General features: G+C 38.8%; 1 protein-coding gene across 1 annotated transcript in view; it reads right to left on the bottom strand.

Annotated features, from left to right (window-relative positions):
- Positions 1–8512, bottom strand: part of DCLK2 (doublecortin-like kinase 2) — a gene marked incomplete at its 5' end in the record, with an annotated part of 24474 nt that extends 15962 nt beyond the window's left edge. The window contains 4 exons of the mRNA XM_008940871.1: positions 3835–3929; positions 4972–5022; positions 5991–6092; positions 8410–8512. Coding sequence (XP_008939119.1) covers positions 3835–3929; positions 4972–5022; positions 5991–6092; positions 8410–8512 — 351 coding nt within the window. The remainder of the gene's footprint in view (positions 1–3834; positions 3930–4971; positions 5023–5990; positions 6093–8409) is intronic.
- Positions 8513–14432: the final 5920 nt, after the last annotated feature.

Below are 14432 nucleotides of genomic sequence, written 5' to 3' on the forward strand. Positions count from 1 at the left end.
AAAAACTCTTAAGATGTCTGTGAGCTGCTTGACTAGCAAGAAAAGGTGGGGAGCAGGCAGGAATTCTCAATAAATGATAGAGAATAAAGCGTTTAAAAAAAAGTGAAATTAATTTTCTAATCATTTAGCTACCCAGAGGCATATTTAGAGTATCTACTGCAGGTATCCCAAGAGCTGCAGTTATTTTGAAGGTGAAGTAAAGACTTTTGGACTTGCCAGTAGGCTTGACTGGGTCACCAGCCACCCCTGGAGGAGCAAGGAGGAGATGTTTTGGAAAGCTCATGGAGTAATCGAGAGCAGCAATTTGAATGAAACAATTGCCTCAGAATATGGATTATTAAAGTTAAAAAAGGTACTGAGCTGAAACAAAACTGCCCAATTGTACTGTTTTCTTCACATGCTGAGCTGTTTTCTGTAGAATAACCATTTTTCCAGGTTCACAAAAATAACCACATTTTTCTATATTTTATATTTCATATCTATTTTATATTTCATGTATAGAATGTAGAATTTTTTTGGTTTTTACTATCTGAAATAATGTGACAGACAGTTGCATCCTGCCAGATACTGTGCATCGGGTCTGATACTTTTAAGTTAATGTGTCAAGAAATTGAAAGCACACACACAAAAATCAAACAAAAAAACTTAAAAGCCCATGTCTAATATTGTTCACTTTCCCTTGAGTTTTGATCTGGCATTGCTGTGGTGACCTTTTATCTGCAGGCTAAGAATGTGAAGTCTCAGACCTTCAGAAAAACTCTCTGATACTCCCAAAGAAACTCTCTCTGAAAACATTTAAATTTGTAACAAATCTAACTACAGACTATAAATATTTTAGTAAAATTGTGAATCTCTGCAGAACAGAAATTGTAGATTCAATGGAGGCAGAAGTTGATGAATTCCTCCACAAACTGCTATTGCATCTGTGTCACTAGGTTGGATAATTGCAAGTAAATATTCTTACCCTGTGAAGCACACGTACAAAACTGAGGAGTTTAATACCTTGATGAAGACAGGCACTGATCCTTCAAATCACTTAAGCACATGTTTAACTTTAAGCACATTAACATCCTCACTGAAGTAAAAGGGACTGCTCAGGAGCCTAAAGTTAACAAGTACTTAAGTTATTTGTTGGATCACGTTTTAATGTCCTTTCACTTTGGTCATTTGTCAATTAATTGAAAAAGTCATCCTGAGACAAATTCAAGCACAAAGCTCTTTAGCATAACTGGGATTCTAAGAAAGGTTTCCACTATAAAGCTTCTTTATTTGTCCAATTTTATTTTCTCTTTAAAAAGATGACAAGATTTTGTGGTACATGGTTTCAGGAGAGGACAATGAAACGCATCCCAGTCAGCATAAGGAAGTTATGACACCACTTTCCAAAATCTCCTATTTAATCTCATCTCTGGATGATTTTTATAGCATGAAGTGTGCATAGGAACAGATGTGTTAGAAGAGAGAAAAGTCAAAGCACCTGTTACCAGCACTGCATATCTGGGTATCTATACATGCACACTTAGAACCAAGGAAAAATGTTAAACCCTGCAGTTGTCACAGCAAAAGGTCTCCTCTCAGTCAGTCACTCTGTGCCACCTAATGTTTTTATAGTGCAGTTAATGTGCATCTGCTCTTTACAGGAATGAGAAATATCAACCCTGATTTGTTCCCTTTTCCTTCTGCTTTTTTTTTCCCATTTTATTGGGAAAAAAATTTATAACCATTATTAATTGTTGCTGTTTTATGCTCTAGGAAAATAAACAAATATTTCAATCCCAAAGCCAGAAAACTCAGCTATGTGCTTTATTCTTTCACTGTTTGTTGTGGTATTTATATCTAAATTTATATCTATATTTTCCTTCAGCTGTAGTCATGACACCTTCTTAAACGAGTGGGGGAAGCCAGACTACTTGTCTACACAGCAGTGAAGTCTTAGCAACAAGAAATTATTTAAGGATAGGGAAAACCAGTAATCTCCAAATAACAAAATTGTTCCCTGCTTTCCTCATCAGAATGGCCCAGATCAATCCTACAAAAATAATCATGGGTTTCTTAAAGGAACCTGGTTTTCAACAACATCATGCCTCCCTCCTACTGGTTTTATGTTGATACTTCACCAAAACAGTTGTTAATACTAGAATATGAGAAATAAGGGTCACTGAACAGTGTGCACTTGATCCTTTTGGAATTTGTCCTGAGATTTATCAGATAACTTTCCCTATCTTTAGTCTGGGAGCTGGGATCCTCCTAACAAACAGATACATCCTAATGGGATACAACAAGAGGTTTTACTACTACAGCAACACGTCAGGTCTGAGAGGATTCGTTTGGTTTTGCCATTTTCTTTGGTCATATAGGGATGAATTATTTGACATGAAAACCCATCAGCATCAATTAAATTCCAAAAAGTACAACAGCCTAATTCAGTGAAGCTGACAGTGAAGGGGACAGAGAACATGTCCACTTTACTGAAAATTGCTTGTTATTATCAGAATTATCTCCATCCTAATGGAGCTTTAATCAGCTAAAAGCAGACAAGACAGCGTGGGAAAAAAAAACCAAACCTGAACCAAATTATCTAGTTTCTAAACTTGTAATTTTATTAAAGAAAGAGCTTGTATAATTTATTGCTAATATAATGAAGACGAGCTAAGAGCCTTAAGTCCAGTGATTTTGGTGTTCTCTGCTGTAAGTTCTACAGCAGAGCAGACAAATTTTAAGACACATTATTCTAATTTCCCATGTCAGAATTATTACTGCTCCTGAAAATGTTTTGTAGGGGGAAGGCCAATCTCTGTTGCTTTGGACAGAGAGGAGCTATGGGATGGTACAGCTGAAAGGCAGAGATTGACACTGAATTGTCTCAATGAACCAAAAACCTAAAAATAGATTAGAATTAAACCAATAAACCAAAATCTTCTCTCAGAATTATCAGAGAAGACAGGCAGAAGCCAGTGCCACACTCCTTGCAAGCCAGACAAAGACTTGGTAACACTCCACATGTCAAAGCCCAAATCTGAGTCCTATTCAAATCACGTCCTTGAGCCAGGGTCTGAATTGAGAAAACAGATTTCCATGGAATTATGCAGCCTCTTCTGTTCACCAATGGGAGTTATTACTTGATCAGAATAATCAGTGTGAACCACCTAGTGTCCTTCCAGAAAGGCTGCAATTAATGATTTAATAAGAAAATTCTTCTTGAAAGAACCGTGGCATAAATGCAGCAATGAGATCCTCAGCTACACTCCAGACTGTTCCTTTTATTTTACCAAGCAAAAGGTGCAGAGCAGCCTCAAAGAACTGCACATGCCACCAATTTTTAAGTGGGAGAGGAAGAGAATTCTCTTGGGTGCAACACAAAATAACATCTGCCAGACATCAGGCTGCTCCCAGAGGAACCCCTCCGATGCTTTCAGGGAGGAGACTGCAATAAGGGGTGAAATTGTGTCCCACATGAAGAAGAATGCTTCAGGTGAAATGCTGGGCAATGCTACAAGACTGTAAGGTATAGAGAAGGGGATGCTACACTTATATAGGCTGAAGAAATATATCAGTTACTTGGGGGTTTCCTGCAGTCCAAGAAATGATGAAAAATTTGGAGGGCAAATTAGTGAATTCAAGCCGCCTTTCCCAAGCTGAGAATTCCACCCGTCCAACCAAAGACAGAACACAAAAATCTTATTTCATACCTCTTCTCCAACTCAGAAAACACACTAGCAAGGTTACCTTATAGAATTATAATTTTTTTTTCCCTGTTATTCTTCTCCAGCATCACTGTAATACATCCTTCTCTAAATAGCAGAATTTAGGGTTTCTGATTGTTCTTGCACTTACCTTGAGTCCACGAAAGCTGCCTGGGCTTGTTGGTGAAGAACTGGAGGACTTTGTAGATTTTGGGGTGGATAATTGACTGGTTGGGGTTCCATTAACTAGCCAAAGCAATCCAAGCAAACAAATGGAAGAAGAGATGAATACAAGTTAAAAAAAAATTAACTTGCTTTTCAGCCTAACATACCTCTCTGAGAAATCACCACTCCAGTCTGCACACAAAGACCAACACAGACTCCTCAGAGTTTAGAAATAAATCATACACTTCTCTATATGATATGTACATGTATATTCTGTATAACAGCCACATCTTTTTAAAATGATGTAATTTATTGTGATATTGCACAATAAAATCTGAGGAAAGCGTTCCTAAAAACATTTTAATGTTCCCTCTGCTTTGGACCTATACTTTACTTTCTAGGTAGAATGTTTCACAGAACACAAGTTGTTTTGTTTGTTTTTCCCAAGAGAAACACACACCCAAACAAAAAAGAAGTATAGCTCTTGAGATGAGAAAGAACTTAAGCAAGAGTTCTGAAAAATAATGGTCTAGGGTAAAAAAAAAAACCACTGAGGTAAAAGGCAGGTTATTTTTGAACTCCTAAGAAGTTACAGTGTCTGTGAAAACATAATATCCTCTTTTCTTGAATTCAACTTAATTGCTAATCAATATGCATGTTACTTGTGTTAAAGACACTTTCTCTTTGAACTGAAGAGGTTTCTCAGTGTTTTAGAACTTTAGGCTGAAATAACCCAAGATAAAAAAAAAAGGGAGGTAAGAAACTGCAAATAAAAGTGAAAAGTATGACAGGTTTTTTTGCACTGCTTTTTTCACAGCAACTCTTACACAGCTTTTTGTGCTGGAGGAAATTTTCTATTATTGGAACACAGATGTAGAAATAATACAAATTTATAACACAAATTTGTAATACAAATCTATGGTTCCTCTGCCTGCAGTCAAAAAATACCTTTACAAATTTAACTTGGACACTGTTAGAAGATGTTCAACAACCAGAAAGCATTGTTTATATTATTTCATTCAAACAATCTACTTCAACAAATAAATCTCCAACCATTATGTCTGTGGTTCACTGAATGCAAAACCTGTGGATTTTGGTGAAGAATATGGTGATTTTGGCTCACCTGGGGATTTTGGTGAAGAATAAGCACTGGAGTAGTGGCCACCCCTCTTTACTGTACTCATACATTTGACACAAAGGAAAAAGACATTAAGGAAAGAAGTTATTAAGAAGCTTTGAACATGCAGGAAAAGAAGAAGGGTAAATAATGATAAATAAAGGCTACATGACCAAAAATGGCAAATAAACAGAGGATAAATACCAGATACATTTTTTCAAATTAACCTAACCAAAGATTGCCCAAGTAGAAGCAAGTAAGGAAATGACAACACCCCTTTCTAAACACTTAGCACAAAATCCACTGCTGAGAGTTAGCCCACGTTATCTCACTGGAGTTAGGACTGCATGAAATGCAGACCAGTTGTGAAACTTGCCCTTCATCCTGCATTTTTCTTTGTTGTTACTGCAATCCTTTGAAGCTTTTCAGTTAAATATTCAACCTTTATAAACAGATGATAAACTGCTGGCAAAAACACAACGTGAACCTTGTGTTTGAAATTATAGAAACTCCAGAATAGTAATAAAAAAATTCTCTGTTAATGGACACTAACATTCCAGAACATCTAAAATAGCTTGAAACAGCAAGATCCCTTCTTTCTGACAATATTTAGCTTATACAGGAGAAACCTTTCACACTGAAAAGACTTAAGGGTATACTCTAGCTCAGTGACCACAAATTTAACCACACGACCATCCTGCAGTCAACAGCCTTCAAGAAAATCAATTGCCATCCAGAAAACCCATCCCAAGTGTACAATTAGCATAAATTATTCCAGTGTTCATGAACTGAAACTTTTCGTGCCTGTTAATGAAAAAAGAGAAACCACATTTCTTCTCAGAATTCCAAAATAAATGCAAATTTTATTGTCAATTGGTATTAAATCTATTAGAAAACCTGAAAAATTCCCCCTCGGGAATCAAAGCATGGCACTTGTATTTCAGACAGAGCCAAGAGTTTTCTACCCCATTACACTCATTCTAACTCTGATGTGTTTTATGTGTTCAGCTGTTTCCCTGTAGTACCTGAGGCAGGTGATTTGCTCCGACGTGAAGGTCCTGGGCTTTTGGAGCCAGGATGCCTCATGCCAGATGATCGGGAGTAGGAGGACTTCATAACACGGCATTCTGCAGAGCAAGCAGGCAAGAGCTGTGACAACAGGCTTCCCCCAAATGCTATTGTTGCTGTTTATCCTCCAAAAAATGGGTAACAGCCATTGGACATTGAAAATGGAAAAATCCAGTATGCTCTAAAAATTCTTGCCTAACTGAACGAAGCAAAATTACCAGAGTAGAAATACATTTGAGCTACTTGGTGTCTATAACATCCTGCATGTCATATTTCTTCACATCTTGAAGCTGGATTATTACTGGAATTCCAGTTTGCAGCTACCCACAGCTGAAGAAGTAGAAAAGTCAGCTGATGCCAAGGTCCTTCTGATAATTCAGCAAATCCTCCCCAGTGCAATGGCAGCTTCATGCAGGGTAACTGCCCAGCAAGCCCCATTTACCTTCTTCTGCAAGACATTGATGTTATGACCAATTTAAAGATTGGTGAAAAATGTCTATTGTTTCCAAAAGGCTGAGACAATACTTTACTGCTATTTCCCATCACCTATACATCACTAAATAAGGGGCAGCCTCAATGGGAAGGAATCAATAGGTATACATGCATTGACATTTTGGAAACATTTTAATTCCTACCGTTGGCCTCCACTGCAAATCACTCCCTAATATAAATTTCCTTCCTAATTTTGTCCTAGTTATTCATCACTCCAATGTCAATGCTATCCTTACGATGTCATGTTATCATCAAAAATAGCAAGTGCAGCCACATGCTGTGCCAGTCAATTCATTTTACACTCTATGCCCAATCTGCTTAAGACCTCCAGGCTTATTAGAAGAAGCAGGGACCACCAAAGCTGAAGAGATAAAGGGAGGAAAAAAACCTCCATCCCTGGCTTCTCAGAAAGGAAAATAACCCAGTTAGTCTGTGCATGGTGTAAAGGGGAAAGCAAACTCACAGCCTTAAAATCTGCAAAGAATATCCTGATTTTGCCCAGAGTGCCATCTGCAGTGTGAGTTAATACAAACATGATATTCCATTCCTGCAGAAGAATAAAATCCTGTCCTAGCTAGCCTAAAACTCTGTTAAAATATACCCTTGTTGTCACCTCCACATTAGCTGAATCAACATCATCAGGCAGTTCTGGAAAAGCAGCATGCTGACAATAACAACAGAATGGGAGTCAGCTGAATCCTCCAATCACCCAAATGTATGGATCAGTGGTTAGACAGATACCTACACTCCTTGATGCAACTGAATATTCTGTAATGAAATTATGACATGGGTAAAAAAACCCCAAAACCCTCTTATTCACAATCTGGAACTCTCTTCAAATAATTGATGATTCTTACCAGGGCAAGATTCCTTACCAGAGATCAATTTTTTCATAGAACAAAATCAAGGTAACTCTGCAGCTGAACTAATATAGACAGAAAAAAACATGTCTAGTAGGGCCTGTTGTGATAGGACAAGAGAGAATGGTTTTAAACTAAAAAAGACTAGGTTCAGACTAGATATAAGGAAGGAATTTGTTCTGATGAGGGTGGTGAAACACTGGAACAGGTTGTCCAGATTGGTGCTACATGCCCCATCCCTAGAAACATTCAAGCTCAGGTTGGGTGGGGCACTGACCAACCTGATGAGTTGAAGATGACCTTTAATGGTCCCTTCCAACCCAAACCAGGCTATGAACACAGAGAAAAGAACAACATATGTATGCTTTGGCATTCCAAGCCAATACTAAAACTGCCTGACAGAGGAGAGACCTTTATTCTTGAACTTACATTCTAAATTTTCTCTTTACAGGAAAAAAAATTTGTAAACAAGTTAAATTCATGACCCATCAATAGCAGACAGCAAAGGCACAGAGTCCCAGCTTGTCTCACCTCCTTCCCCACCCAACATCCCTGACAATCTCACACTATGACCAGGCTCAACACTTGGTCCATAGCAAACTGGAATGTGTGACTTGTCCAGCAGGACAATTCAAGACCTGAAATGAGTGTGGTTAGAGATGTGATTTTCAAAAACCTCATGAAGACAGCAATATGGAAATCATCTTACAGTCCCAGATCTCAACAGTGAACGTTTTTAACGGAGTTCAGATTCATGAGATCTGTGGCTGAACCTTTTCTAGATTTAATGCTGTTTTCCATGTAACTTTAGGGACAGGGTCTTCTCTCCCAGAAAACAGATCATGTTTGTAAGTGCATTTTAACTGACTTAGAAAATACAGATGATTGTTTTGATGGTTTGTAAAGATGTTTTAATCCCTAGGATAATGTATTCCCATGTCTATTTTCCTGAATCACACAAGTCTTGGGGCTGGGAGGGCAGGGGGAGGGAGGGGTTCCTTATCTCAGTGGGTTGAGGTCTTACCGCTGTGGTCCAGGACGAAGTCGTCCTGAGCGTACCGGTACTTCTCAGGTCCACAGGCAATGAAGACATCATCATCTCCAAAGAAGTCCTGCAAGCACGTCACCTGGACAGCAAAATATACAAAAATCAATCAATGCAGTACTTTCCAAGACCAAATCTTTAGTTAGCCAGCAAGAATTAAGAATAAGTTTGTGTTTTGATACCGTAATGTTCTTTTATGAGGATAGAAACACTCCAGTTCTCCAGTACTTGATCTCTCCCTGTAGTGCAGAAACCTCAGGCTCAAGAATGCAAAATATAACTGCCTCTCACCTCCAAAAACACCTTCTCTTACATTCAGCACCCCTGCTTTTGCCTATGCATGCTGATGACTTCAACAAGAACACGTAGAAACAAAATTCAAATATCAAAGCTTCTTGTACTCTCACATTCACTTTTGGGAAAATCTGTCAAGTTCAAATGATTTCATCTATACACGTAATTTTTTTATGCTCTGAGGCATTTAATTTTCATGTTTTAATGTTCTGCTAAAAAAAAATAATTCCCTCTTTTATTAAAAGATATTCTGTGGTTGAGGAAAAAAGCAACAGAGTCACTTCCATGTCCTTTTTCAGCTCTCTCTGTTCTTAATTCTTCCAGTAATGGTGTTACAGTGTATCTCAAGAAGGTTGGGGATATCAGAAAGAGGAATGTTTAAGACATTCTTTAGAAACACAAGACCAAAGACCTTGAAAAAAACCCACTCCTCGGAAGTCAATCAAGACGAACTTGTGAAGAACTGTCAGTTTTAAAATCAATTAAAACCAAAAATGCCACAACAAACAAGCCCAAACTCAATCCACCTCCCCTGTAAGAAAAAGAAGTGTTTGCAGAGAGTAAGCTATTTTTTTTTTTTAATGTGAATGGATTAAACATTTACAGTATGATTTTTTCCCTGTTCTTTCTAGCATTACACACCCAAACGAGCTCTGGGAATAACAGATATGTAGAAGCTAAGAAAGTTAGAACCATTTGTTAAAACCATGTAATTAAAGAGATTAAAACCTGCTTTTTGGGAAACCAGCTTTCTCCTGTTCCAGGTCCCTGTCCAAACCATTTGCCCATTTTCCCCAGGGCGATAAGAGCAAAGCTTGGCAGAACTGTGGAGGGGTCTCTGGTGCCTGCAGCATCCTGAGCACCACTCAGAATATCAATGACCCCCAGCTCTCTGCACAAACCCCACCCCGGGCCCTCACCAGCAGCACAGTTGTCATGGCAGCAACAACAGAGCAAGAACCTCTCTGCAGAGCCTCACGCAGGCCCCAGCATTGGTGTCACTGGGTTAGGCAGCCAAAGGAGCCAAAAATCCTCTCATTATCTGACCACTGCAGTAGCAATCTGCTCTCACTGACAAGAGACGTTTTCATCTTGAAACTGCTGCTGCTAGTGAAGGGAAGAAGTGGGAATAGCTGGGTTCAAAAGGCTGCACAAATGTAAGAGGAGATTTGCTGACATGGGGTTTATTCCTTTCTGCTAATTTATTCCTCTCTGCTAATTTATTCCTCTCTCTACTATTAAGTATTATATATACTTATATATCTATCTATATATATATTATATCTCCTATAAATACTAATTTATTCCGCTCTCTACTAATAAGAGGACTCATCATCATTTCCACGGATCTCAAGAACCCAGCAGCCAACCCAAATTTACCCTACAGGAAAAGCTGTGAGAAAACTTTGAGAACACTTGTCCCAGTAGCCTTGCTGGACATGAGCAGAGATGTTCTGTGAGGCACAAGGTCACACCCAAATCCCTATAAGCCAGTCTCATTTCCACAAGCTCTGCCCACCCATCACTGCTCCGCTCCCACCCCCAGTGCTGTTTTGAGCAGGTTAAACACGATGATTTAGCAAAGCCTAAAATTAATCTATTGTGACCCAAAACCTCCTCCTTCCCCCTTAACCCATCCAGTCATCAGCTGAGAGCAAGAGGAGAGAGTGACAGGTCTTATGTCAGACTCTGGGAACTCCACAGAGCAATGTTTAAAAACCATTTAAACATAAATTGTTTGCATGGGACTTTGACTGCTGGAGATCCACTGTGGTCTAACCTGCAAATCACAGAAATCCACACCAAAGACAACCTAAACCTAGCTCATATTAGCAATTTTTTTATACCTTTGAGGAGTCCTCAATCAGTTTAGAAATTTAAAACCAAATTAAATTAAGGTTTTAAATTTAAACCTTGTTTATTTTTAAATACAATACAATTTCCTAGCCAAACTATAGCTATCTTCTGCTGGTAACTCCTCTGCCTTCCCTTTCTTAGAACAGACAGTAACTTATTGGTGTTCCTCTGAGAAGTCACACTGCTACCAGGCTGTCCTGTTGCACTGCTAGCTATCTTCTGCTGGTAACTCCACTGCCTTCCCTTTCTTAGAACACAAAGTAGCTTACTGGTGTTCCTCTGAGAAGTCAGACTGCTACCAGGCTGTCCTGTTGCACTGCTTTTGTTCAAAATATGTCAATATTCACAGCAGGATAGTGCATATTTGTTTGGGTAGGACTGGATTGGACTTGTACTCTGTCCTTGAAACATGCTTCTGATGGCTTAGAACTACAAGTGGTAATACAAAGGGACAGGAAAAGCAAAAAAGCTGTGCCAGAAATTTCAGAACAAATATAACTCAAAGTCAACATTATATATATATATATTTTTTTTAGTGAGGTCACCCACAGCATTATTGTGTATCTGTTTCAGCAGAATCTGTTCACTTGCATTCTCACCAGAGCTTTCTGAGACAATGTGCAAATGACTGTGGGCATCACTGCATCCTCATGGGCCCAAAACTGCTGTGCTCAACATTGCACCAAAGATCTGAGGACAACAAGTCAAGCAGCAGCACCAGGAGGATTAAATTCCAGTTGGCTTCAACTGCAAGAAACACAAAGTATGCAGGAGGCTCCGTGATGCAATCACTGAAAACTTGAATTTCTTGGTACAATTAAAGTGGTCTTTTCTCATAAAACTCTTCCCCCTCTAATTGAGGAAATCTTCAGACACTGAAAGGATGAAAGTATTTGAAAAGCATGAAGATTTTTCTAGCAGAGGTACATATCAATAAATATTATGTTACAGAAGTGGCCTGACTAACAGTAGTTTGCAAGAACATTAATGGTAAAAGCACTTCAAAAATCACACAGCTGAAAGCACAAAAATGTGGTTTACAAACAGAAAAAAAAAATGAAGCACAAACTCAGAGGAATGGGCAAAAATGTAAGTTAAAATGTGACAAGTGGGTGTTGAAAGCTAAGGGTTAGGGTTAGACAGGGAAATATCTATCTGAAAAATCAGTTTCATGGTCCCCAGCTGTCTTTCAGTGAAGTATTTTCATGTCACATACACCCATCATGCTTAACTTTTAAAATAAATATTTATAACAAAAGGAGAGTTTGGTCTTTCCTAAGCAATATTTCAGTCAGATAAGATGCTGGACTAGAATATACAAATTGTGATCTATACAGCATTTCCTTTCCCATTGCCATCTCCCAGGCCTAGAAATGTAATTTATACCAATCCCTGCTCCCACCTCTGAACCTAACAGTCCCATCAGAAGAAACATGGATAATGACTCCTTTATAGACAGAATTCAACAGGTATTTAATAATTGTCCTTTATGATGAAGTGACAAGTAAGAAAGTCGAATTATTTAAATGAACCTTTATCCACAAAGTATTTGTCCTCTAACATCCAGATGGAACACCACCCCCCAAAAAAAAGACTGACACCATGGAGGTTTTACAAACACCTAAAAAATTACTGAAGAACTCAATTCCTCTCCAATCTTTAGCAGCAAAGTGAGTCCTGTAACCATATCTCAACACCCTCTTATCCGGGACCTCGCTGAACAAATTGTATTTATTCCAGCTCTGCAAATATGCTTCATTCTAAATGTAGAAGGAAGAGCTGTAAAGGAAGGAAGAGACAAACAGTTTGGCTCAATTTAGCAGGGCTGATTCCATTGAAATGAGCAGCAACAGGATTGTGGAGTTTAAGTCTGCAGAGCCACACCCTGTGTCTGGGGAAAGCTTCTCTGGATGACAAACGCTCTACATCAGCTAAAAATGGCATTAAAACTTCAAAACTTGAAAAAGGTATGCAAGATGGTTTGTATTTGTGCTAACAATGGAAAAAATATTGACATTACTGATTTAAAACAGGATATGGGGTAAATATTTTAAAAAGGAAGCACGTAGCATAGGAGGCAAAAGGAAAACTAAAATAACTGGCGTGCACAGTAACAGCTGGATTCGTGTCTGTGCTCTCAGCTGAGCAGGATTTACAGGCATTTGAGACTGGAATTCTTAAAGAAATGCAGTGGGTTTCTTCCCCAAAATAAAAGCAGACACTTTGTTAAATGTCAGTATGACAAATCTAGATACAACCTTCCTGCTACCACCGTCAGTAAGAGGAGTCTCCACTTTTCTCTTGAGAAATGCTGCTCTGCATAAACTGGGACAGATTACAGCTATGCTGTCCTGATGGTTTTGCCCCTTGCATCAACCTTTATTTATTAGTAAGCAAAAGTCAAGTATTTGGATGTTTTGCCAGCCAGGTCTTATTGGTAACCATCATTTTTGTTTCCACTTTTCAAATACTGTCAGCACTGCCTCTTTGCTGCCACACAAATAATCTCTTTAGAATTCTTGCAGTGCTTTGGCAACTATCAGAAATTCAAGGACTTCTGCCTATCCTGAAGTGGAAAATGCAAGGGGAGCACTCCTGCAGAAACAGGTCAGTTCCTGCCCCATTTCTATTTCGGTTCCATCACCAACAGGGGCAGACTTGACTTTCAAAAGAAAAGAGTTTCCTCTGGGCAGCCTCAAGACCTCAAAAAGGAAGGTGAGAAGGGCATTCCTACCCTTTCCTAAAACTACTGTGACTTTAACATGTATTTGCTTACCTTGGAACTTCCCCTTGGTCTCTGCACCTTCACAAAAACCTGACCAAGGGAAATGGGGGGGGGTGTTTAACCAATATTCTTAACAACTTAGTAAGTCCCCAATATCCTTCATGACTGAAACGAAGCCTGGCACAGAAGAGGTTCAGCACTAATTTACAGCAGCTATTTGCCTGGTTTCTGAGCCACATTTCCTCACATCTCTTCAGAAAACAGCAAGAGAATAGCCAGGACTTGACACTTGTAAAAGCTTCTGTTCCTCACCAGCTCAGGCTCTCTGTGACAGCTCTACTGCAGGATCTCTCTGGGAATTCCCAAATTAAACCAAATTATACAACACCAAAAGAAGGGTAAAGCTACTAACCTCTGATGCAATGCTTGAAAAAGCTCAAACACTATTAGTGTTTGACTATATGACTGGGCATATCTCCCTGGAACAGCCATAGGGTAAGCTGAGGAATCCTAAAGCTTGAGGACATGTAACCATGAGCTTGACAGACTCTCCTACTGGCTGTAGCTAAGACTATGCAGCTCATCACAGCAACTTCTCCAACAGGCAACTTTCAGAAGGTCATCAGCAAACCAGGGTGGTGGGGAAAAAAATATATCTCCTTTGTTCTCTGAAAATAATTGGCATTACGTCCAAAACCCCTGAATTTCTGAGGCTTAAATGCACAATTATTTTGTCAGCAATTAAAATTTGAAATGCAATACCTGAAATCAGATCATGCAGGGGAAAAAAAAAGCAGTATGGACTGTGCTACAACATTTTAAAATTCATTACCCAATCTTCTGTTATATCACTGTGCATCTCAACCTTGTAAATGTTGAATTTGTCTGCCTTGGATAAAGGCAGCTTGTTAATCAATTTATGAAAATTAAAAGCAAAAAAAAATTGAAACAAAGCCCATAATGAGAGTAACTCTTCTAGGCCAGCTTCTTAAATGACTATTTAATCAACGGCTTTGTCACATTATTACAGTCATCAGTAGAAAATTAACCTCCTTTCACTGATACTCCATGAAGAGGTAGAGCAGTGAAAAAGGAGACAAACCCTTCTGTCCCACAGGGAACCTAA

This window comes from Merops nubicus, unplaced genomic scaffold, assembly GCF_000691845.1.
Source record: "Merops nubicus isolate BGI_N331 unplaced genomic scaffold, ASM69184v1 scaffold11445, whole genome shotgun sequence".
Lineage (NCBI taxonomy): Eukaryota > Metazoa > Chordata > Aves > Coraciiformes > Meropidae > Merops > Merops nubicus.